The 25,814-nt window shown below is 41.5% G+C and overlaps 1 protein-coding gene across 1 annotated transcript; it reads right to left on the bottom strand.

Annotated features, from left to right (window-relative positions):
- Nucleotides 1-6,624: 6,624 nt before the first annotated feature.
- Nucleotides 6,625-8,388, bottom strand: LOC137278002 (beta-1,3-galactosyltransferase 5-like). Its single transcript, XM_067810036.1, has 2 exons — nt 8,115-8,388; nt 6,625-7,844 (listed from the first exon to the last, which is right to left on the bottom strand). The coding sequence occupies exon 2, from the start codon at nt 7,819-7,821 to the stop codon at nt 6,625-6,627; it is 1,197 nt and encodes a 398-aa protein (XP_067666137.1). The 5' UTR covers nt 7,822-7,844; nt 8,115-8,388.
- Nucleotides 8,389-25,814: the final 17,426 nt, after the last annotated feature.

Below are 25,814 nucleotides of genomic sequence, written 5' to 3'. Positions count from 1 at the left end.
GAAATGAATTCAATATCTTCAATTTTATCCATTAGTCTTGATACAATATATGCACATTAACAAACACGGTACAGATAGCTTTTATTCAATTAAAGATATATTTAATTCAATTTAAGATAATCCAATTCATAATAATTAAATCATGTAAGTTTATAATTTTATCATAACATATAGTTGTGACATATAGGTTCTGTGAATAGATTATAGCACATCGCGAGACCAGAGTACTCTCAGTGACAAGCACAGCACACTTTCGTGGTCAACTCGTGTTATTGCGGGACAAGCCGAATAGCGAAACGTGTCCCTCTGGAAGGATTTCAGATTGGAACTCAGAACTACTTCAAACAGGAACGATAACTTTAATCCGGTTTGATTCCAATTGTACTTAACATCGCTTATTTATTTTGATGCCATAAACGATTTAAGTAGTCGGGATTATTTTTACCAAAGCATCGCAACCATTCTGATTGTTTTCTTGAATTTTCACACATAACAAGCATCGAATTGCGCCAGAGCGAGTGGTGACGAACGCGTACATTTGGTCCGATCTAGTAACGTCATATTTGGAAATCGCACAATTTGAACCAAACCTAATATACGCTTGTCATCGGCAGAAGAAATGCGGACCCCGTCTCAAATATGGCAAGCAAAGTGAGTCGGGGAACCGGGAGTAGCACCTCGCGAGACTTTCAGGCCAAATTAGAATTTGGCTATTTCTGAGAAGAACTACATCGTGCACGTTTGATAAAGGGCAGCTAGCCATATTCAATCAGCTCAAACCTCGGGCGTCACAACCTTCACAGCACACAGCAAAAAGAGTCAGTGATACGATTCTTGCTCAGTAGTAGTCTGATCAAGGTTACACCATTCAACGCCTCATTAAAACTTTCTAAACATTTTATGGTAGACATGTTGAAAACTTTGTCAAGGATTTGATGTATCAGTGACCAAAATGAAGTCCGATGCAGTTCCCTATTTTGACGTGTACGGACATTCCCGAGTTTTTCCTGATGAAGAGCGAAATTTTTATATATTTCGTTTCCGATATTTATCCATAATCGATAATCGAAAATCAGTACAACCTATTCTTATAAGCAACAATTGCTCTGATGTTGTATATATACAAGGTAGACGAGTTTTCAGCCAATCATTGACGAGGTTGGGGACAACTGATGCACTTTGCCCGTGAGCTGATTTGCATACGATACCACACCACTGTTTGAACCTGTCAATCCAAGCACTGTTGCAACTGAAATCTAAATGACCTAACTTGGATGCCAATTCATTTGCCTTAGTCTGCAACATGGGACCACTCAAGGGAATGTTTTCACTTCTCGCTTCTTGAAACCATTTGTAGAGCGCATCTTCCACATCTTGGTTACTTGCAGTTCGTAACTTCTTGCGGGCGGGGCCGAAATCACTAGAGACACATTTTGCCAGTATCGAGTCGCGATTCTTAATAATGGAACTGAGTGTTGATTTCGGAATGCCAAAGTCGAGAGCGATGTTTGTCTTCGATCTTACTCCTGATTCTACAGCCTGGATTATCTGAAGCTTTGTGTCAAAGGTGATAGCTTTACGTTTGCCTGCCATAGCGACGAGATCGAACTGAAGATCTGTGTATCAGTCAAGCTTTTAAACACGATGTGTTTCTTTTGTTAATTAATTAATGACTATCAAACAATGTTGATTCACCGCCAACGAGGTTAAACAATGTTGATTCACCGCCAAAAAGGTTGATGTATACCGCTAAGTCGCTGAGTTGACACTGAGCTGACACTGAGCTGACACTGAGTGAGTTCGCTACTCACGTCGTTAATTGGGCTTGGGGTCAGGAAATCAGTTCGCTATAACCGTTAATTCGCTACTCACGAGTTCGTTATTCACGTATAATTTTAATGATATTATAAAGGGACCATTGACGGGACTTTTAAATTTGTTCGCTATATCCGTTTGTTCGCTATATCCGTGTTCGCTATATCCATGTTCTACTGTAATATAATTTATCTACAATGGACTTCGTGAGAAAGAAGACTTGCGGCCAAGCTTTCATATATTTGTGTGCATCATGAAATCAGAGCTGTTTCGGTGCCGGTATCAAACTGTCCATAGATGAGCATTCCTCCTTAAACCACAGAGAACACGACAGTATAATTTTACGCCGCTTCTAGCAGTAATCCAATATCACGCAGAGAGACAACAGACATATTGGCAACCGAACCTGAGTCTTTGTAGCAAAGCTAACGCTTCAACCCACCGCCTAGTAGTAAACATGGGGAAGATAATTAGAGCAACAGCGATGAAGTAGACCGGTTCGGGTGACCCATGTAACATGTGTTTTGAGGTTTGTTTTGCCAATTATTCACGGCCGAAATTTATCAAAAAGGGCTACGTTTGTTTGTTTCTTGTGTCATAGACAATGGCGAGTGGGCATTTTAACATTGTCTTTTAGTCAGACATGACACACGTTGGCTCAATGGGAAAAGACACCAAAACGAACAGAATAAACCACAAGGAATAGACAAATGGGAAAGGTGACAGGACAATATGTACCAGAAATTGCGCGAGTCTGAAATGATATGATGCCCAATCTGAGGACCCGTGTGCAATAGGCGGGCACTGCTGCAGATCATGGTCTGGTGCGCCACGTATGACGTCACATGAAGATGATGTATATATTAGGGTACATCATCTAAACAAATTTGATTTGTTGTTGTTTAACGCCACACACAGCAATATTCCAGATATATGCTGCGGTCTGTAAATAAACGAGTCTGGGCCAGAAAATCCAGTGTCCTACACTATGAACATTGGCCTTGGCAACTAGCATACGATGACGTGTGTCATCCAAGTGAGCGAACTTGAGCACCTGATCCCGTTAGTCCCCTCTTACGACAAGCATGAAGATTAATTCTAACCCAGTTCAAACAGATTTGTAGCTGCAACCTCCACCTCTGATAGGTTGTTTAGGGTGAGTGAGTGAGTGAGTGAGTGAAGAATGGATGTATGGCTAGCCTACCATAACTAATAGTCTTCAGTATATGAAATGTTCACAGGGAATTGATGTGACCTTGATTCCCACTAACTCCACACCCGACACAATATTGCGGCGTGATTCATGGTACAATGTACTCTTCTTAACCAAATTATAATAAGTGAATCAGATCTTAATATAATTTATTTGTGTTACAACATAACGTTACAAGCATTTTTGAAAAGGAACATGACTATGCATCACGTGTGCTGTTTTTTCCGTACATTAAATCATCATGAACAGAAATAAAAGCTTTTCAGTTTTCAGTACCTTGGAAAGAAACTTCTAACTGATCGCAAGGAGTTTTGAAACTTTGAACCTCTCCTTTTTTTCATTAGCAGGCACATATTTCAGATGCCTCTTCATGATCTGTTCAAGCACTGGCATGACAGTGTCGTCCATCTCCGCTGAGATTTCCATATGTCCCTTTGCCTACTCACAGCTGATGTTCAGATGTCGGTTCATCCTCTGTGTCTTATCTACAGAGTCAGCGATATCTGTCTTGTTGGCCACAAACACAAAATTGGGACTGATGGCCCCTCTTGCTGGATGATGTGGTCTCTGGCCGCTACCACAGCATCGAAGGATTCATCACATACCAACACGTAGACGTCACAGGAAGGCAGCGGCTGCAGGAAGGGACACATCGTCTTGACTGCGATGTCCACAAAATTCACAGTCAGGCTTCGTCCTTTGATTCCCAAACCACTGCAACCTTTTCTTCGTTTCCTTCCCTCTTTCCTTTGTCTGTCTGCTCAGTGTTGTCCAGAGATTCACGAGTCTGCAACTGACGGTTGATTTTCCTACTTTTGTATGCCCCAAAATAGCCAGTCGGAATGCGTCCTCTTCTCTTCTCGAGTCTTCTTGTAAACTGAGAGTAAACTGGCGACCAATCCGTAAAGCAAATGTAGTCGATTCTTTTCAGTGGATTGGCTTACAATATTCGTTAGAATGTATTGTTGCAAATTTATAGCTCCAAAATAGTCACGTGATAAAATTATTTTGCCTTATCGTCACGGAGAAGTGCGTATGGAACCCTCAGCCCTTACTATATGTGCTTTGACCATAACTTCACAGTTATCATTGCTCTTAATAAAGTGTTCATTTTCACAACCCATCCCATTAATACGCTCCAAGACACACCTCCTGATCTTACTGCTAGACTCTTGCTTCCTTCTGAAGTTCCAATTCTTGATTGTGATTCTCAAATTAAGTGTTACATGTTCATGCAGCTTTAAAGGGGAATCTCATGTGATGGCCCATAAACATCCGGGTTAAAATGGTCTTCAATAACCCATGCTTGACGTTAGAGTCGAATAATGGGATTGGGTGGTTAGGTCGCTCGCTGACATGGTTTAAACCACCACACGTTATCACCACACGTTATCACCACACGCAAACACAATGCATAGGAAGCACGTGCACAACGTGGGAGCCTCCTACACGTGCATTGAGTATCGTTTCAGGAACCAGTGAATATCCTGGTTAAAACTGGTCTTCAGTAACCCATGCTAGGCATAAGAAGTGACTCGATTATTTACAGACCGTCGCCATATAGCTGGGATATTGCATAGTGCGGCGTTAAACAACACTCAAGCCATCAGTCATGATTTAAGGACATCAGCGTGTTTCGGTCCAGAATATCTCATGCTCCAATTAGTTTCTTGGTAGAGGTTTTCCTGTGGTTCCACCCCTCGACGTTGTTGTTGGTTCGATGGTCCCCTCTCAGTGTGTCAGTAAACGTAACTCCCACCTGCGGATTTGAATACAAGAGGGCTCTTCATATCAGTTAAGAGGCTCAGAGACCGAGTACTGGAATCGCGAGCTAATCTGAAGAACGGTGTTTTCATAGCAATTCGCTTGCGCTGCACACAACTTTGTTTTCGCTTGACCGTGAATCATACATTTAAGAGTAGATGTATTTTCTTCTACCATCTGTCTCTGTTTGCTATGCTATGTGTTTGCATGAGTCGTATGGATTTTTCATGCTCTCCTAAACAAGCATATGCCACATGTATTCAATGCCTTTATTGCATAGCATGATCAATCCGCATCACGTACACATTTTACAACTAATATAAAACTAATATAAACACAGTGCGCGTGCCAGCGGCAGTATCACAGTGGGGACACTAGAAATGGGCTACACGCATTGTGCCCATGTTTGGATCGAATCCGGGTCTTCGGCGTGACGAGCTAACGCTTTAACCACGGGGCTACCCAAAAAGGTGGAGCAGTAAGGGAGGATAGCAATATATGGATGAGCAACGTCTCTCGCACAGTGACACTTCCGGTGCTGGTTCTAAAACTGGCTTGGATTTGTTTGATAACGGCGTAAGAACCTACACTGAAATGTTTCTATCACTGAAATATAGAATGTCCATCAACATATTGCTATCTTTGTGGAAAATTAAACAATCTGATACAAGCGTTAGGGTGATGTTTAGATGTTCACATATAACGCAAGAGATTTTGGGGGTTTTGTAACAATAAATAACACAGGGACGTGTTTTCGTTCAAATGAATAATTGATTTAAACCACGTCCTGATTTCTCGAAACAAACTTAAGTTTTCACTCAAAACCCAAACTGAGTTTGACAATTTGAAACAACTAAATTTTCAACTCAGCTGCCTTTTATTTGCATAAAAAATGTCCAAACAACTAAAGAAATCAGTCTACCAAACTCTGATTGCCTACTGTGTTTGAGTTTGATACCGATTTCCGTTCGTTCTGAAAGAAATGTTCCTGCGGGGTTTTTTTTCAAATTTGAGCAAAAACCGGAACTTAAGTCAAACCGCATACTTAAGTTTGTTTCGAAAAATCGGGACCAAGTCTCTTTAGCTATAATTCTGGTGCCAGTGTACCATATCAGTTTGCATGATCAGAAAATGGGGCTACATATTTCTCAAAATCTATATTTGTTTACAATGCGTATATACGATAATGCTGAGGCATTTAATTTCACTCGATGGCAAAATTTCAATACGTCACACCTGTTGTGGGAAGTAATAAACCCAGGCAAGTAGTTGTTAAAACGATACATGCAGGGTTTACTGTAATGTATAATTCATATAACGCCAAATATCATCCGGATGCATTTTATACATTTAAAAATCTCTTTTAACGCATTAATACTCCCAAATATTTCCAAGGATAGTAGCATTCGACATACTCAAACAAGGAGGACCCTGTTGTTAAAGCGTCCGCTTAACCGAACACACGGGTTCGATTCCTGACATGAATACAACGTGTGAAGCCAATGTCTGGCGTCCCCCTCCTTGATAATGCATTGCATCTTGGCATGATGTAAAGCAAACATTCATTTGCTCTTTTCATTTACTGTTTGTAAAGGCTGAAAAAGGTGTGTTTTGAGGCTATGCTTGAACACTTGATGAGATGGAGCCGCGCGGAAGTGCAAGTACATATGCAGGTGAAACTAAAAACGTGGGCACCAAAAAATAACTTAATGTCTTGAGGTTGAATGATGGAGTATCCAGCATCTGAGAGCACGAGGTGGAGCTAATCGTGTGAGAGGGAGCCGTGGACTTAACACACTGATTTCTTAGATGGTTAAACGGTCTTAGTGAACTTAGTCTTCTTTTATGAGATTCCAGTAATGGAAAGGTTGGCTGCCACATCTGTTTGCTCTGTCAATGACTATTGCACTCTTTCTAAGTGTCTCTTTGTTTAAGTGATCCATGTCATACCAACAATCGAATACTATTTTACCAAAGTCCTCTTTTCGTACTCCCGCTTTCATAGCCAGTGCAGTACTTACGAACACATCGTCCATGCGAAGAGCTTTGCTGTTCTTGGACACTTCATACATGGAGTACCAACATTCCCGTGTAGTGATGTATGCATAGCCTAAACAGAATGAAGGATATATATCAAAAGGATATTCTTCGTAAGAAATGTAGCTCTTATACTTTGGACTCCTCACTGGCCCCTTTCCTGTAATCGTTGTGCAGAACATTGTTCTCTGTTTCAGGTCATCACCAGCAAGGAAGTCAATGACACGGTAAGGATTGATGAAAACATCATCATCAAGTTTCAATATGTATGAAGAGTTACAGTGGTGCAGATACCAATCCATTGACATGATATGCTTCTGAGGTAAGTGTGAGTAACTATCAGGAATGTTTCCTTGGACAATATCTCCATAAAACTTGCTTTCGTCTATTATTGTCTTTTGGAGCCTTTCGTCAGTAGTTCTTCCCAATATGAAGACGTGGGTGAGTGTCCTTTCTCTGTATTTGGTCACAGAGCCATATGTGTTTCGAATAAGATCTCTCTTCTTCGCATTCCCAGGAGCCGAGTGTATCACCTTCATCAAGAATACACTTGTATTAACACAAACACTGGGGTTGAGAGTGTACACAAATTGGTGTAGATTTATGTATCGATCTCTAGAATCAGATGCGTTCTTTGTGAAGAAGGCCATAATCTTAGGGTTCATGTCTGTCCCGTTAAATAACGTTGGTGGCAAAGAATATGAGCTCTTTGGTCTGCGTCTTATACGTTCAGTTGTCTGTTTGGCTTTTCCATCAAATAGATCGTCAGTTTTGATGGACACCTCTGATCTCTTTGCGCTAACCCTTTTGGCCATTGTATTATTCAGGCCTGCCTGTCGAAGGTATGGTTGTCCTTTGACAGTGATCTGGCCTGTGTTGTCACGTTTGCGTAAGAAGTCAGGGGTCCTTGATAACCGAAGTCCAAAATAGAGACAGCCACATATCCCAAAGCAACAGAGGGATAATAAGACACGTTTCAGTTTCAGCATCATACTGTTGGTGGAGGGCACTACACCTGAAAACCAAAAACACACGTAGTTAAACTGCATCGACGGAAAACTATCATATTTCAGCCTAAAAGGTAGTAAAAAAAGTCTCATAAACATTCCGATCCATACCGTAACACACCCAAAAACATAATAAGTAAGGAACCTTTAAAACTAAATGCGTTCATTTCATGGTTACCGTTCGGGATCACTCTAACATTCCTGATATCTGGAACTTTAGGAACGCACACATTTAACCTACATACCAGAGAAATAATGCGATCTTGGGATTGTTTTACCTGGCTTGCTCGAGACTGTTGCTCATGGACCTGCCTTTGGTTGCTGTTCCTTGACTTGCCCGTGTCCCTGACTTGCCCGTGTCCCTTATGGCATCCGTGGCTTCGTACTCAATGATTTCTGATTATTGCTGACTTGATGTTATTTGTCGCGATGTTTTATTTCAATGTATAATCGAACGCGCCTTGCCATCTCGTGGGAGATTTCTCTTGGTCTTCGTTGCTCAAACAGGGGTAGTCGGAAGAGTCTGGTCATACAGTGTGACACTACTAACTTATGAGACTGATATCTGATTTCAGACAAACAGCTTGTATGTATCGATTCAGAAAATGGCTTAGCAAGGGAATATTTGTTTTGTATCACCATCGATTCTCAACGGCAGGTATTGCATCGCTCGGTGTCAGATGAAGGAGATATTGATGTACGTGTACCGATTACAGCTGTGCATTGGGATTTGTTCGACATTCATTTTGAAGAATGATTTGACTTGCCAGTTATTATATTCCCCAAATTAAAATACCATGTTTTGTAGTCCTTCAATGGCGAAGACAAGCGACAGTGTAATTCATGAACGTTTAAACGTTGTACACAAGATTACTGGCCGTAGAAAGCGTTTTCATTGCACAGACATAACCGCTTGCTAACCATAAACACCTGTATGTTCAACATAAAGCAGAGGCCTTGGAATAGCCCCTTAAAGCGCTCGGCCCCTTAAAGCGCTCGGCCCCTTAGAGCGCTTGGCCCCTTAAAGCGCTCGGCCCCTTAAAGCGCTCGGCGTTCACCTCGTCACGCATGGGTACAGTGTGTGAAGCCCATTTCTGGTGTCCCTCGCCGTGATATTTCTGGAATATTACTAAAACTAAACTCACTCACTCAATCAGTCACACAAGTTAAATCATATAGAGTTTAGAAAAATAACGTCTGTTTGTAACTCTTTAAAACCATTAACGTAAATCCCTTTTAAGCATTTGTTTCTTAACAACCTCACAACTAACTGGGATCATGGCGGCCAAACACACCAACATATCTTATCTTAAATTAGTACTCCAGATTCCACATACCAAAGAGGTACTGACAAGTTCTTTGCGGAGTTCTCCCACAGTTTCATTACTTTGTTAATGCCATATTTGGTTGTATTAGCCATTGCGATACTTATTCTGCTCAGTTCCTGAAGGGTGTATTCCAGCTATATGACCGTGGTATGTAAATATCCGAGTCTGGACCACACAGTTTAATGATCAACAACATGGGTAAAGTCTGCGCAAGTAGGATACGATGTCAGAGAGCCTGACCACCCGAGCCCGACAGTCGACAAGGATAGGTTACTAAAGATCAATTCTTAACGAAGTTACCACAGGACATAGCTATCTGTGTTCTGATATGACACAAACCTTGGACTCTGTAACCTCATGGATAGGTTTCATAAGTCCCATAATGAGTAACGTCCTGGGACTTGCGGCGAAAAGATACAAGCTGTCCTTTGACCTGGTGTAAAGCCATATAGTTTTATGAACTCCAAAACTTGAACAACAATCTGCTCAAATCGAACCTGGAACTGTTTGTTTTCCCGGTAATATTTTTGTTGACAGAAATCTATTTGTGCTCACATATCCACTGTAACGGAAAGTAATTGTTCCATTGATATTTAGCTGGACTGAAGTTTAGTCGGTGGATTTACATAAATTTGATAGCGATTATAAAGGAGTATCATTGAGAAGGTAGCTTCAGAACCTGAGGAAATCTAAACTTTATTTAGGGCTTCGGCATGGCATGGACGGCTATGTAGTACGGAAAATAATGGGGTTCTGCTACTGTGAGACAGACTAACATTCAAGATATGAATGTCATCCAGATTTTTGTCAAAGGGCGTGTATTTTTGTGTAATATTTTAAACGTACACTAAAGGCGGTACGCAACAGTCTGGGTTCGCACCCCATGTTCCTACTTACTCGTGGGTTTCAATGAGAAGGGTAAAGGTTTCAGTGAGAAGGGTTTCTGGTCACATGAATTTAACACGTCTTGTAGATGACGGGACTATTGACGGGAAACAACTATTGCGAAAACGATCGTGTATCTCAACCAACTATTGCATACTATACTACTATTGCAATAGATGTTTTTCACCACGAATTGTCTCATTTCAAGTCATTTCCCAATTGAGCGTACAGTTTATATAAACAAAAACAAATTGGAGTAGTTTTAGTCTACTATTAAAAACTGACAAGAAACTTGATACCCAGATCAAGTAGGCAGTAGATCAACACATAAACTAAATGAAGCTGCAATTCCGCAAGGGTGGATAACTCTACGATAAACCAAAGTGAACCGATGAGATACTTCCTGGATTTTGCGCGGAAGTTAATTACTAAACTGTCGATAGTCACACATACTATCGATGCATTAATTGTTATCAGGGACTTAGCTGTTCGATAGTTCGATGCATCGTTACAGCCCTAATGGATAGGATAGTCGTTATGACTGTATGACAACAGTGCGTTGAGAAGTTTGTTTTGAACTGTTCTTTTAGATGATAGACGTTAAAGTCGATCTGCTTTAGCAGTGGATAGGCAAAGGATATTTTATTCCTTCTTCAGTATATGACTTTCTTCTCGCGTAATGGGATACATGTCTCTTTAGCACGAGGGAGTGATTCTAAATCTATACGCCTTTCAGAATTATTTCAGGAATATCACGCCGGGGAACACAAGAAATGGTCTTCATACCTTATACCCAAGTGGGGATTCGAACCCGGAACCTCGGGGTGACGGCGTAATAAATGAAACCGGAAATGTGTTTTCATATATTCGCAATGGAAAAGAAGGTGTATTTAAAAAATCAATTTGTGTAACTCAATTAAATAGGGCTCAATTAAATAGGGCACAGGAATGACCAATTAACAGATGAGAAATAGTCCTTGCCCCATTAAACCTTGTTGTTTTGCAAGATCGCTGACGAACGTATTATTCCCCCATGAAAATGTAGCACATAGCATATGTACAATTTCGACATTCATACTTCTACTTCGTTTCACATTTTGTAGTCCCTTACAATTTATTGTCAGAATTGTTGTCTGTTTGAAGAAGCCGTTGTTTGAGGTATGCCCCACATGACCTCAGACAGGCGTATACACGTATAGAGATTGCAGCATACGACGTATCTCTATATGAGAGTCAGAGGTCATTCATGATAAATAACACGTGCGCCCTGGCCTGAATGTCAAGATAATACAATGAATGATAATCCTGTCTTTAAGTTTTGTTTAAACGCAGGTAAAAGTAGGGGAAACGATTCTTAGCAGGGGAGTGTAGAGTTATGAAAAGTAACGGCACAAGCACACAAGCCAACACGCAAGCCAGCACGTGTTCACAGTCCATAAAGTTCCACGTGTTGGTCCACCACGGTGTTCAATGGAGCAAAGTGTATCACAGTTTTGTGGAGGATCCAAAATACTCGTGAGTTCCTGTTATATAAAATACACTTGTACCAACGGCGTTGCTATAGCTTTATCAAACGTGAAACCATGGGACTGACGCATATCAATAATACACGGACCAGGAGGGTTACTACTGTTATATAAAATACACTTGTACCTACAGCATTGCTGCAGCTCGAACACACTGCAGGATTGATACATACAGCTGCTACGTGCATCAATATGGTTACTACAGTTATACATTATTCTTGTACATACAGGGTTACCATAATTATATCACACTACTTGAACCAACAGGTTTGCTACCGTAATATCATAAACTAGCGTCCAAAAGAAACGCCACCAAATAGTTTTCTGGTCTAGAGACTCGTTCTGTTACTCGGTGCTGGTCTGTAGCCTGAGATTTGTTTACTTCCGGGCATATGTCCTCACTTTGTACGAGAATGGACTGTGACATTACTGAAAACTTGAAATGAAAATAAAATCATCGCGTTAGTGATACGCAAGGTAATATACAGAGGTCAACTGAGTATAAATTGTGCAGTTTTTTTCACGATCAAAGCAACAGAAGCTTTCGTCAGACCGAAAACGAACCGAGGCTAACTGGGTCGCCATTTTGTTTCGATTTAGTGTCACATCTTTCTATATCTTATATATTTAGGTCATACTTCCAAATATATCAGAGTCGAGCGCTTAAGCTTTGTGCACATGTTCCGTTTTAATAGTGTAAATTCGTTCTTTTTTCACTAAACACGAAATTCAAATGCAAATGTTCACTGGGATTAGACACGTTGTGTTCGAGATATGCGTTTTTAGCTGACAATTATTTTGACAATTTACAATCTGTTTTTTCGTGTTTTGGTGGCGTTTCTTTTGGCCGCTCGTTTACTTGTAGGTAGCGTATAGACACCGATCTCAAATACCATGTATATGAACGGCTGCTACTGTAATGTACAATACTTGTTTCGACAGCGTTGCTGCAACATTTTCAGACTTTTCAAGAAGGTTTCTAACAGCTGTTTTGCTAACAGCTACATTCCTGCCTCTACGGATTTCCTAAGCATTAAATTACCAATCAACCAGCACGTCATTTTGTCTCTGAATGGTTTCACTGCAGTAGTAGGCTACATGGTTTGTTTAGATTCCGGGGACTATTTAAATGAATTAAATGGAAGCAACGTGTACATTGTTCTGTAGCAGTGTCTTAACCGACTCTTAACCAAATATCGCCATGGTTACAGATTTTTTTCAGTTTAGCCTAAAATTTGCCGACAATCTGTGGGTGTAGCAGACCAAAATATGAGTAGCAAAATTACTGACAGATAGCCAGTTGCAAGAGCATAAAACTCACGAAACTGACCAGTCGCTTTCTGCAATGCAAACAGTAAAGTATGTAACTCAGCTTTCACTAAAGTAATTTTCAAATGTACATCAATTCTTCTATCCCATTAAACTTGTTTCACTTGTTTCAATTCAGATTTTTATCATGACGGATAATACTTCTTCTGACCTAAAACATCAATTACAACACAACAGCATCCTTTTGCTTTCTACCTTTACCGATTTTCTGTCTGAATTTCTCTTCTGCTTTCACCCACTTGACATACGAAGCAAATGATTAACGTAAGCGCAATACATTTCGACACATACCTTAAATACAGTTATGCTGTTTCACATACCAAAGACCCAGGACTAAACCGAATGACATTACATATATATTAACTATGTCTGATAAGCTACTAAAGTAATTTTCAAATGTACATCAATTCTTCCATCCCATTAAACAATCACACATTCATTTCAACATTCATATCATTCAGAAAGGAGCCCATCTCTTTACCAACACATAGCTTATTATGTATCATATCATTCAGAAAGGAGGCCATCTCTTTACCAACACATAGCTTATTATGTATCATATCATTCAGAAAGGAGGCCATCTCTTTACCAACACATAGCTTATTATGTATCATATCATTCAGAAAGGAGGCCATCTCTTTACCAACACATAACTCATTATGTAAGAATAAAACATCATTAAATAGGACTGATAGCCAGTGTAAGTACTAATGTTTTTAAAAATACAAACGTTTCTGGCTTCAAATATAATATGACTTTTGCGTTTGAAACCCTCAACAAATGTTGTTACCTACGATGCCATCTGTAACGTATGTATCAGTTACTTTGGCACTCGAAAATTGGACCACCAAATCATGCCCCAGCATGCCCCTATTTGTTACGATGGTAGGTAAAACACATAATGGCGATTTGAAAGAATTACGTTTTATAGCATGTTTAACAGGACGTCTTGATTATGCATGCTATCACCTGAATTTTAAACAACATTACCTCATAAAACTGATGTGGTTTCTCTCTCAAAATATGTCATCACAAAAAGTAGGTATAGCCAAACACCAATTATATTGTTTCGAACACTCAATTTCGTACTCTCTAGTTACGTATGTATAGGGTACGTGTGCATATTTTCAATGATTTTCATTTTGACGTTTGAAACTCTCTACTGATCGTGATATGAGCTGTTTTGCTGGAAATACGTATTATTGATAAAATGCTTCATAACAAATGAAGTAATTACTGTTATGGTAACATATGTATTTCTTGATTTCTAAGCATCTTGTTTATGGCGTTCAAAAGTATATTTTTCAATGGTGAGCTATGGTCATAGTGAAAACCTGTCGTAATTAAATTGGTCAACGTCCCTGAAGCCAGAAAGGTACGTTGCGACACTGTTATCTAGAAAGACACAACGTATGTATGCAAAGTTTGGCGACACGTTTCAACACTATAACTATTCCGATTTAGATGGTTTGGTTTCTTATTCTCACTTGAAAGGTGCGTAATAATTAAATTAAAAAATATATTTAAAAACTTAACCTGGAAACCACACTGCAATTCCAAAATGACAGTATTAACTCTAGTGAATGGTCTCCGACATGGCAGCAGTAACGTACGTATCGTTTTGCCAACTAGGACTTTCTCCTGCATTGCCAAAATAAGGACAGAAGACCTTAAACAGTGTTTAATAGGTAGGGCGAATATATCACTTTATAGTTAATGCAAATACTTGGCACAATATTTATTGGATTTTTAACAAATGGCTGACGACATCAATTGCAGCTCATTAATTAGAACGGACGCAGTCTCCCCACCCGACACCCCATCTCCATTCAATAATATATTCTGTATTCCAGGACGTGGACCTGCCTGACTTCCTCCATGCTTCCATGACACAGTGCTGGTGTAGGTGCCGTGTTGCTCCACCTCGCCATATGATACCCGCCTCTCCCCACCCGACACCCCATCTCCATTCAGTAATATATTCTGCATTCCGGGACGTGGACCTGCCTGACTTCCTCCATGCCTCCATGACACAGTGCTGGTGTAGGTGCCGTGTTGCTCCACCTTGCCATATGATACCCGCCTCTCCCCACCCGACACCCCATCTCCATTCAGTAATATATTCTGTATTCCAGGACGTGGACCTGCCTGACTTCCTCCATGCCTCCATGACACAGTGTTGGTGTAGGTGCCGTGTTGCTCCACCTTGCCATATGATACCCGCCTCTCCCCACCCGACACCCCATCTCCATTCAGTAATATATTCTGTATTCCAGGACGTGGACCTGCCTGACTTTCCCCCATGCCTCCATGATACGGTGCTGGTGTAGGTGCCGTGTTGCTCCACCTTGCCATATGATACCCGCCTCTCCCCACCCGACACCCCATCTCCATTCAATAATATATTCTGTATTTCAGGACGTGGACCTGTTGTTAAACAACACGTGGCCAGAGTTTCCGCCATGCTTTCATCATACTGTGGTGGTGTGGGTGCCCTGTGGCTGGCTGTGGTTGACTCTCCCTGTATTCCTAATCCACCTCCACAGACGACAACCCTGCCCCCAGAAGATGTCTACTCTCACCCTCACAAAAATAGTAGGCACTAACAGAAACAATGACAGTCTTATTGTGTGTTATTGCACTCAAGCACAAAGGTTATCGTGACGGAGTTGTTGGCTGGTTCGTTGTTTAACACCGCACACCAATATTCTAGCTAAATGGCGGCGGTCTGTAAACAATCGTATCTGGATCATCATTTAGGCGATCAACAACATCAGCATCAATCTACTCAACTGTGATACGATTAGATGTGTCAACCAAGTCAGGGAGCCTGACTACCACATTACGTTAGTCGCCAGACGACAATCATGGTTTACTGAAAAACCAGCTATTCGTGGGTATATTGTGACGAATCAGTTTGAAACTGTTTTTGCAGAACGAAAATTACAGACAAATGTTTCAAGTGTGATTATAGTTCTTAAGGACAGTTGTCAACCGCGAATTAGCCACAAGACAAGAGATCTTTTTCATGCAATGTCCATCGGGCACCACTGAAGCCTCTTACCGTCGATGAAAGTCGACAGTGTTAGTGGAGACGCCAACATGGGTGATCTGGCGTCAAAAGTGACCGGCAGCGTATGGAACTTTTCCCAGGACGTTCTGCGTAGTCAAATGCACCAAAAGCGTTCTAGACAATGTGAAGACTCAATACAACGCGGGGTCTTTATGAAAACACCCTTGAAGGTTTCAGCAACCCATGCTTATCGAAAAAAGGTCACTAAAGTAATCAGTAGTTTACAGGAAACTTGAAACTTGTGTCAGTTGTCTACCTCTTGGGAGGTTTGTCACCAACGTAAATAACTGTTCAAATCCATATCACAATCACCTGTCGTCTTCGACCCATGGAGATCCGGGTTAGCACTAATCTTCAGTAACACACGCTTGTCATTAAAGATGACTAACGGCGGGTCTGGTCAGATTTGGTCACTTGGTTGCCACATGTCATCGTGTCGTATTTGTGCAGATGTCCATCGCCGGTTTGTGTGGTCCAGATTCGAATATTTACAGACACACACACACACACACACACACACACACACACACACACACACACACACACACACACACACACACACACACACACACACACTGCCGTATACAGTATGCATGTTTTGTTTCAGATTGTTAGCGCTCTTCTGGCGCTATTGGCATTTGTTGATTTCGCCATAGCGGCTTCCATCTTTAGGTCCACCTCATCCCCAGCTTCCTTCCATGCCCATATCCTCAAGATGCTGTCTTTTGTAAGTACCTGTTGGTCAGGTAGTGTCTATTCATGTTTATTTCCAGGACACATTTCTAGTCTGGTGAAAGCCAAAGGTTTAGAATCTGCTTTTCTGTGACATATTGCAGGGACTTTGAATGTGACGCATGTGAAAGGGAAATCGTAATACAGGTGTTATATATGTTGTTGTTTTCTTTTCATTAGTGTGCGGGTGTGTCTGTGTGTGTCTCTGTGTGCGTTGTAATGCAAGTGCAATTTTTTATGCGTGTGACAAAGTGAGCCCCGGCGGACCATGTGGTCAGTGAAAGCAGCGGTCGAGCTCACCTGTTTCCGGGTGTAAAAGTCTTGGAGTCAGTTTTGTGTGCAGGCACTTTCAGTGTTGTCACAACCCCTAGTGCGCAGTACACAACCATGTGCACTTAAAAGAACCAATGAATCCGTTGGTATATGACCAGATGGTGGCCATATGAATACGTGCAAACACCTAGTTGCGGGTGCAGTGAACTTGGACAAAGTACTGTGACTATGTGTGCCAGTCCACCCCTCTGTTAATGGGTACCTGGTTAGGATGAGAGAGCATCAATAAACTCGGCGCGCCAAGTGGAAGCAAGAGTTGTATAGCCCCCAGGGAGTTGAGATTGAAATACGATGTGCTGTTGAGATTGGCATACAGTGATCGAGGGAAAAAATACCAGCGCCTTGGGCACGCACTCGTGCGTGGATATGTGCGTGGATATGTGCGCTATATAAATATCCTATCCTATCCCATTCGTGTGAATGTGTTTATGTCGGTGCTGTAATGCGAGTGCAATCTGTTTTGCATTGCAGGTTATATGTGTGTTGTGTTGCAGATGCTTTGTATGTACCTAACTCTACAGTCACGGAGGAAGGGAGTGACAAGTTCCTGTATCTTGTTCATTTTCTGGTTTCTGATTGTTTTCTGCAACGTCGTCCCCCTCTACACGTACATCATTCAGTGGGTGAGTCCAGCCAAACTACACAGTGTCCTCAATTTGGGTCAGTTTCGCTGGGATCCTTTCAACATTCATTGGGTGAGTCCAGCCAAACTACACAGTGTCCTCAATGTGTGTCAGTTTCGCTGGGATCCTTTCAACATTCAGTGGGTGAGTCCAGCCATAGTGCACCGTGTCCTCAATATTGCCTGGATGTTGTCAACATTCAGTGGGTAAGTCCAACCCCAGTGTGTCCTCAGTCTGACCTGGATGTTGTCAACATTCAGTGTGACCCGGATTTCATCATCAACATGCATGTCTCCAAAGGGATCAAGATTTAGGTGCCCTCAGTTTAACCCTTGTGTTGTTAATGTGGCCACAAGTGTGATCTGATTGTTTCCGGCGAATGTAGGTGCCCTCGGTATAACCCTTGTGTTGTAAGTGTACCTCGATGTGTTCGTGATATCCTTAGTATATACTAGGTGCCCCCCCCCACCCCCCTTCCCCCCAGGATGAATAGCAAACTCCTCAGTTTATGCTATTAGTGTGTACAGAATGATCAGAATATTCTGAATGTGAGCTCCCAGTTTTCAGTGAACTCAATGTGTATCAATGTTGGCAGTCCATAATCAATGACAAATACCTTCAAATATACATGTTCTTATTGGTCAATGATGATAATGTGTACATTTGTTTGACAGGCGAAGCACCCTGTTGCCAGACTGATGCTGTTCTTCACCAGTTTTGCGATTCTCTTCTCCCAGTTTGTTCTTCACCTGTTCGCCGACAGTCTCCATGTTCGCAAGAAGAAAGGGAAAAGGGTTAGGATTGAACAAATAACAAATGCCCTGAGTGCTTGATCCAATTTAAGTACTGGAAACGGGAATTATAGGATGTTTTATATAGCGCACAGATCCACGTAACCAGTAATTGGGACTCATAGCCACGGTATTAGCAACTACACATGTAGCAGCCTGCACGTATTTGTGTGGGCCACCATCTAGCAACCTACCATAACAGAAATGGGTTGTGACGACACTGAAAGTGGCAGCTAGTAATGTTAGCTCAATGATTTTCTCCCCGTCACATGTGGGGATGGATTCTGGCACATCCGTGTTCTTGAAGTTTGACGGAAAGGTCATATCTATCCTTGGGGTCCCCATTGCTTGATTTCTACAAATAAACATTAATCAAGCCCCAACCGCTCACGACGACAACAAGTTGACAGTGTTAGCCGTACAAAGATTCTCTCTTATTCGGGGTATATGAGTTCAGATCTTGTAACGCTGATAAAGCAGACCACTTGATCTGTTGCAGAAGTAGCAGGACGTTTGGAAATGTCATCCATGAAATGCTGAGCAGTCACAGTCCCGATAAAAATGACCAATTAGGCTCTCTCTCCTACCGAAACATTCCTCCCCACACCATGCGACACGACTTCCTGATGGGATCATACTCTCCGGCCTACATACACCACAGACACTACTTAAACATGCCACCATGCATTAACTCCGAACAGACGTGAATACGACCCTCTCGATCTGATTTCTGAAACCATACATTACATTGTTGCGTTTGGATGGCGTATTTTGCGTTTTAACTAATTTTTAAATGCCGTACAAGTAATGAAGAACCAGCGTGTTTTTTTCAGATTTTAAAGCTGGCGAGGTACTAGAAGCAGTGTGCTACTGGAAAACTGTTGCCTCTTTTGTGTTCCAGGACCCTTGTCCAGAGACAACAGCAGCCTTCCTCAGCAAGATCACCTTTCACTGGATGACAGGGTAACGTATCACATTGTCTCACATTTTACACCAGGTACAATATAAACGCACGTTGTTGGACTTATCGAAAGCGACCATTTTTTCACAATACTAGAACCTGTAAAACCCACCTCCACCATTAAGATGGATTTTATAAATGACAATTGGCCTTTTGTGAAAATCTTTGTGCTGACAAACTTAAACCTGATTTAAATTATAGTCAAGTTCAGGTTGGCCCACAAGTAGTATTTTGTCTATGACATCGTTTTTGTATACTAGTTTATATAGTTTATCAAACGTTTAAACGCTTTAATGGATGGATTGTTATTTCTGAATGATTTTAAGATTTCCTGCCATGCAAAAAGCATACTTAAGATGAGGCAATTGCAATTGTGTTTGAATAAAATTAATAAATGGCGTTAGAGAGTGGATTCAAATTAGTGGATACTAGTAGATAAAAACTAAATTTAAATGCTTTTAGACGATACTCCTATTCACACTGTATGAGAGATTGTCGATCAACATTTGACATTTCGAACACATATCAAGTATTTGAAAAATCTATTCCTGAAGGTACCATGGTCTGTTTGCGGTGAAAACGTACCGTTTAATTTTACTTTGAACGAAAACGTAAATCAGATAAAGTGAAATTAAGAATGCGAACCCTCTTAACTTTACCTTGCCAAAAGAAAAATTTAATCTTAGAATTTTATTTAACTTAACTTATTTTGGTTCATAGTACCAGAGAGTAAGCGCACTAGCTGGGTCAGTGAAACAAATGCACGTGTGGTACGTGATGAGCGCTAACTTAGACCAACCGCCCTTGTTCTCGGTGTTCCATTAAATGTGCATTAAAAGCCTACTCTTACTTCACCACTTGGAATGCGAATGAAACCCTCTAATTGTGAAGCTAATGTAGAGCCATCTCCTTTCCGACTGCTTTCATCTACTGTTTGGCAATTGGCGAGTCAACAATCAAGTGGATCGCACATTAACTGAACTTAAAATATCTTCAACTAACCAACTAACTTTCTAAGAACAATATAAAGTATTTTTAAAAACCCCAACAAACCCCAGTAAATCTATCATCACAGATGGATCCAATGATGGTGGTAAACTTGCTACTGCCACTGTCTTTGGACCCAAAGAACAGATTCTTGGTTCCTAAAGAAAAAATCCATCTTTATGGCCGAAACAAGCACTTTCTTTTTTATCTGCTCTCAAATACATCATACACGGTCTATAACATAAACAGTTCCCACAGATTCCCTTACTTGACTTCCGGTCATTAACATGTCAAATAAACATCCACTTTTAATTGAAACTCTTCAGTTATAGAATGATCTTGCCTCTGGTCAATATGATATCGTCTTGTGTTGGGTCCTAGACATGTTGGAATTACTGGTAACTCAAAGGTCCAGCTTCAGTCCCACGATGACTTCTCCATGGGTTCACCCCAAGGTCTGTAGTTCCAGTGTATGATGTTGCCTACTATTGATTATTTTTTCAGTATTGATAAAATAGTTTGCTACTTCAAATGTATATTGATAGTTTTGCTGTTCACATGCCTAGAAGGCTCATCGGCCAATCTAGTGTGAAGGCTGATCACTTAGAATTTTTCTGCTTAGTGCCACAACTTGGAAATCCACTTGTTATTAGTATTGTCTTCGTTATACTTCGTTATGCAGTGGATGGGCAACTCGGATGATGACCTATCACACACAAACCATGGATTACCAAACCCCTAGATAATAATGACCTTAGAACATTGGCTACTATATCAAGTGATTGAGACATGAGACATGTTTGAAATAAGAGATCAATGTGCCATATAGGTAAAACGATTCTAAACACGAAAACACCCACAAACTCAACGTTTTGAACACCACCTGCTCCTGCGCCATAAATAATATGGTCATGACGTTAACAGGTGTGATCGATCACGCTTAGTCATTGCAGAATGCAAGTTCATACGAAAGAAGAGAGTGACACGTGACACGACTGCACGTAGCGTTTGCCCTGTGCTATATGTGTTAAGTTCTCCAGAAGGCTGATATTCAAGCCATCTACGATCAAATTCCGAAAGCCTGCGTCATTAATGTCATGGGTGATTGTAAAGGTCACATTCCACTCTGGGGGGTGCAACTGCAAATACTTAGGGTTAAATACTGGAAGAGTTTATGTCAAACGTAAAGTTTATGATTAATGTATACATGTCTGTTATTTTGCAGTATTACCGTTCAGTTACTGCCAGCTTGAAATTAGACCACACACAGTTTCGGTTTCTGCTCCATTTATTTCATCCGGCCTTATACAAAAACATCAACTCGGATGCGGAGCTAAATATTCATTATACATGACACGACATCCCTCCCCCATCAGAGGAATGCAACTTAACAATAGTTATCCAATCAGATTTCCAATCAAACATAACAAAGTCATCAAACTTCTTTGGAACAGACTTCTGTCCGTCAGACCTCATGAGAGTAATACACCGATCAATATCCACAGTCTCTTTTGTTAAATTTATTGTCATCAACTTGTGATCCTGTCAGATTGTTCAGTTGTGACTGATATAGCTTCACATGCGAAGTATTGCGCCTAAACTGAGCACCATCCTCGCTTTGCACAGTCACCATATTTCCTGTCTTAGCAACAACTTCAACAGGTGTTGGGAAATAAGGCGTATCTACTAACTCAAGTGTTCCCTTTTAAGCAACACCTTGTCTCCAGGAACAATTTCAGAATCTGTGGCATGGCGTTTTTCATCGGCATACAATTTTGATGAACCCTTCTTTTCGGCGTCTCGGTCACGAACCTCATAGTCAATGGATTCAGGAATGAAAACAGGTAACTTAGTTCTCATCTTTCTCCCAAACAACAGTTCAGCTGGGCTTTTCTCCGTTACAGTGTGGGGAGTTGCACGGTACTGAGTGACATATCTCTGCAATGCCTCCTTCCAGTTTTTCCTTGTTGCATGGGCAATCTTTAGTCGCTTTACTAGAGACTGATTTTGTCTCTCCACCTCACCGTTACCTTGAGGCCAACGAGGGGTTACTCGACGGTGTTCAATACCATTGTCCTTCAGATAATCTCTCATCACCTCAGATATGAACTGAGGTCCGTTGTCAGAGTAGACTGACACTGGCAAGCCATGTTTTGAGGACATCTCTTTGAGAACATCTACAGTTTTCTGTGCTGTGGTCGAGTTCATCACCTTGTATTCATAGTAGCGACTATAATAGTCAATCACCACAAGAATTGATTCACCTATAGTAACGGACCAAGGAAATCCATTGCAAGGTTTTCCCAAGCTTTTCATGGCAGTTCTGTTGTCTGAATAGGTTCTGGGGGACTTGGCTTGCTGACCAGCTGACAACCATGACATGTTTTGCAGAACTTTCCGCATCCTTATCCATATTTGGCCACCATACCTCGGATCTCAGGTTCTGCTTTGTACCGACAACTCCAAGGTGCCCTTCATGTGCAAGTGACAGAACTCTTGGTCGCAAACACTTGGGAATCACAATGCGACCACCTCGCAAGACCAACTTCCCTATTTTGCACAATTCAGAGCTCACAATCACATATTGCCTCAATTCACAATGATTCCAATCACTAGAATCAATACACTGGCGCACAATTTCTCATCGTCACTTCATCATCATCACTTGCAGAAGCTCTCTCGACTTCTCGAGTTGTTGCAGCCTGAGGAGTTGCATTCACTGCTACAAATCTCACATACTCTTCAGCACTACTTGTCACACCTACAGGTTTCACTAACTGTTCTCTTGACGACCTGGACAATGGATCAGCTATGTTTGCTCTTTCCTGGCGCATACACAACCTTAAAATCGTACTGTTGAAGACGCAAAACCCAGCGTTCTATTCTAGCACAGGGTTTGGACTTTGGTGAGTATATTGCTTCTAGGGGTTTGTGGTCTGTAACCAACTCAAATGAGAACCCATATATGTACGGGTGAAACTTCTCACATGCCCAAACTAAGACAAAAGCCTCTTTTTCAGTTTGTGAGTACCTGCGTCCACATCACTGAGCGAACGACTTGCATATGAGATGATCTGCCATGACGCATCAGTCTGTTCCTGGGCAAGCACTGCCCGAGTCCAACTGGACTGGCGTCTGCAATAACTCTTGTTTTTGCAGTCAGACTATAGTAGCCTAAGGTTTCACTACTTGCAAGTGCAGCTTTGAGTGATTCAAATGATTCCGCTTGATCCTTTCCAAACACAAATGGCTGGTTTTTCCTTGTAAGTTGTCTTAACGGCTCTGCTAATGTGGCATAATCTGGAATGAATCGAGAACAGAAGTTTACTAGCCCAAGAAACTTCGGACCTCACTTGCATTGTCTGGTTGTCTCGCACTCACAACAGCTTCAACTTTGTCTTTGGTGATATCAATTCCCTGATCTGACAAATGGTGCCCCATAAGTGTTATGCTTGACTTCTTGAACTCACACTCGTGGATGTTCAAGGTCAAATTTGCTGATGAAAGTCTCTGAACGACTTGCTCAAGTCGCTTGTCATGTTCATCTGTGGAAGGACCATGGACAACGATGTCATGTGATATATTGGCAACCCCTGGAATTCCTTGCAGAACTTTCTGGATTTCATGCGGATATATTTCAGGCGGCGCATTTATCCCAAATAGCAGCCGCTTGTACCTATACAGGCCACAATGAGTCACAAAAGTAGTAATGTCCCGGGACTCAGGATGCAACTCCAGCTGATGGAAGCCCCACTTCAGATCTAACTTTGAGAAGACCCTACTTTCACTCATGTCCTGTAACACTTCGTATATTGTGGGTACAGGGTGCCTTTCTCTCAAGATAGCTTCGTTGGCACGTCTCATATCCAAGCATAGCCTTATATCACCTGAGGCTTTTGGTACGATGACAACAGGATTTACCCATGGGGTCGGTACTTCTACCGGTTCAATGATATCCTTCTCAATGAGTTCCTGAACTTTGGACTCAACCTTTCCTCGCAGTCCAAATGGAACACGTCGCATTGGCTTAACGTTTGGATCAATCTTCAGCTTTATCTGCCTATTTTCCAGTTTGCCAAGTCCGAGGAATACTTCAGGATACTTTTTGAGGCACTCAGGAATCACTGATGAAGAACGCACAGAATTGATATTAAGTCCAATCTTCAGAGTGCCAAGCTTCATAGCCGTTTCTTTGCTGAGGAGCGGTTCTGCTGTACCATCAATCACAGTGAACGTGGCATCTGCCCTGTCATCCCCAGCTACTTCTGTAGTGAAAGTGCCTAGAGTTTTCAATGGAGTTCTACTGGCATATGGAAACAGCTTCTTGCCCCCCCCCCCCCCCCCTTCTGAGACACACACTTGATGTTCTTAGACTTCAAATAGTTCCACAAATCGCCGTCAATAATGTTACTATCACTGCCAGAGTCAACAGTAATGCCAATGTCAACACCACCCAGAGACACTGGAATGACTTCACTACTTTCAACAGTCTTCTTCATGCTGTGCACATTACTTCTCATACGGGAAGCATAACCTTGGCCTTCATCATCACTGCTATCCCTGCCTGTTCTCCCTGTTTCCAAATGTTTCACATCACCACGACCATGTGATCTCTTTTTAGTTTTCTTGCCAGTGTAACCACTTCTATCTCTCTTTTCTTTTGATCTTGATGACTTTCTGGATAAGCCTGTATAGCATATAGAAGCAAAATGGTCAAACCCTTTACACCTTTGACACTGCTCACCTCTTGCCGGGCTAGTAGAATCTCTGCCGTAGTGACCAACTTGTCCACAGCGATACCAGGAGTTGTCAGCTCTCCCTTTCTGAGGGTTATTCCTGCTGAATGTTTTCTGCTCTCTTATTCTATGGACCCTATCTGATTGTTCCCCTTTAAAGTTCATATCTTTCATCTGTTCCTCGACAGCTTCAAATGTTGCAGCTTTTTCAACATCGATTTCAATGGAAAGTTCATCTCCTTTTTCCAGAAACTTGCGTCTCAAATGGTCCGACTTGCAGTTTCCAACCACCTGATCACGAATCTGGTTTTCAACATCAATGTATTCACAGCCTTCAGATGCCTCGAGTAACCTTGTTACATATTGTGACACAGTTTCATCGCTCTGTTTCATCTTCCTAAAAATATGTCTTTGGTACGTCACATTAGGTTTGACAGTTAAATGATCCTTCAAAGCCTTTGTTGCTTTGAAATATTCTTGAGACGACCCCCGATCTTGCAAAGTCTTAAAAACACCTCTAAGTCCAGCTCCGGCTACAAACAACAGTAGTGCACGCCTTTGTGCCTGATTATCTGCTTTTCCCTCCTCTACGAATAGTGCTTTACTGTCAGCGTATGCTTCAAACTCCTCTATCCAAGCTTTCCAACGGATACTCAATGCGCTCGCATCACCGA

This window comes from Haliotis asinina, chromosome 1 (genome assembly GCF_037392515.1).
Source record: "Haliotis asinina isolate JCU_RB_2024 chromosome 1, JCU_Hal_asi_v2, whole genome shotgun sequence".
Lineage (NCBI taxonomy): Eukaryota > Metazoa > Mollusca > Gastropoda > Lepetellida > Haliotidae > Haliotis > Haliotis asinina.
Note: the sequence above shows the minus strand (reverse complement) of the source record. Positions and strands in the feature narration are given on the sequence as shown.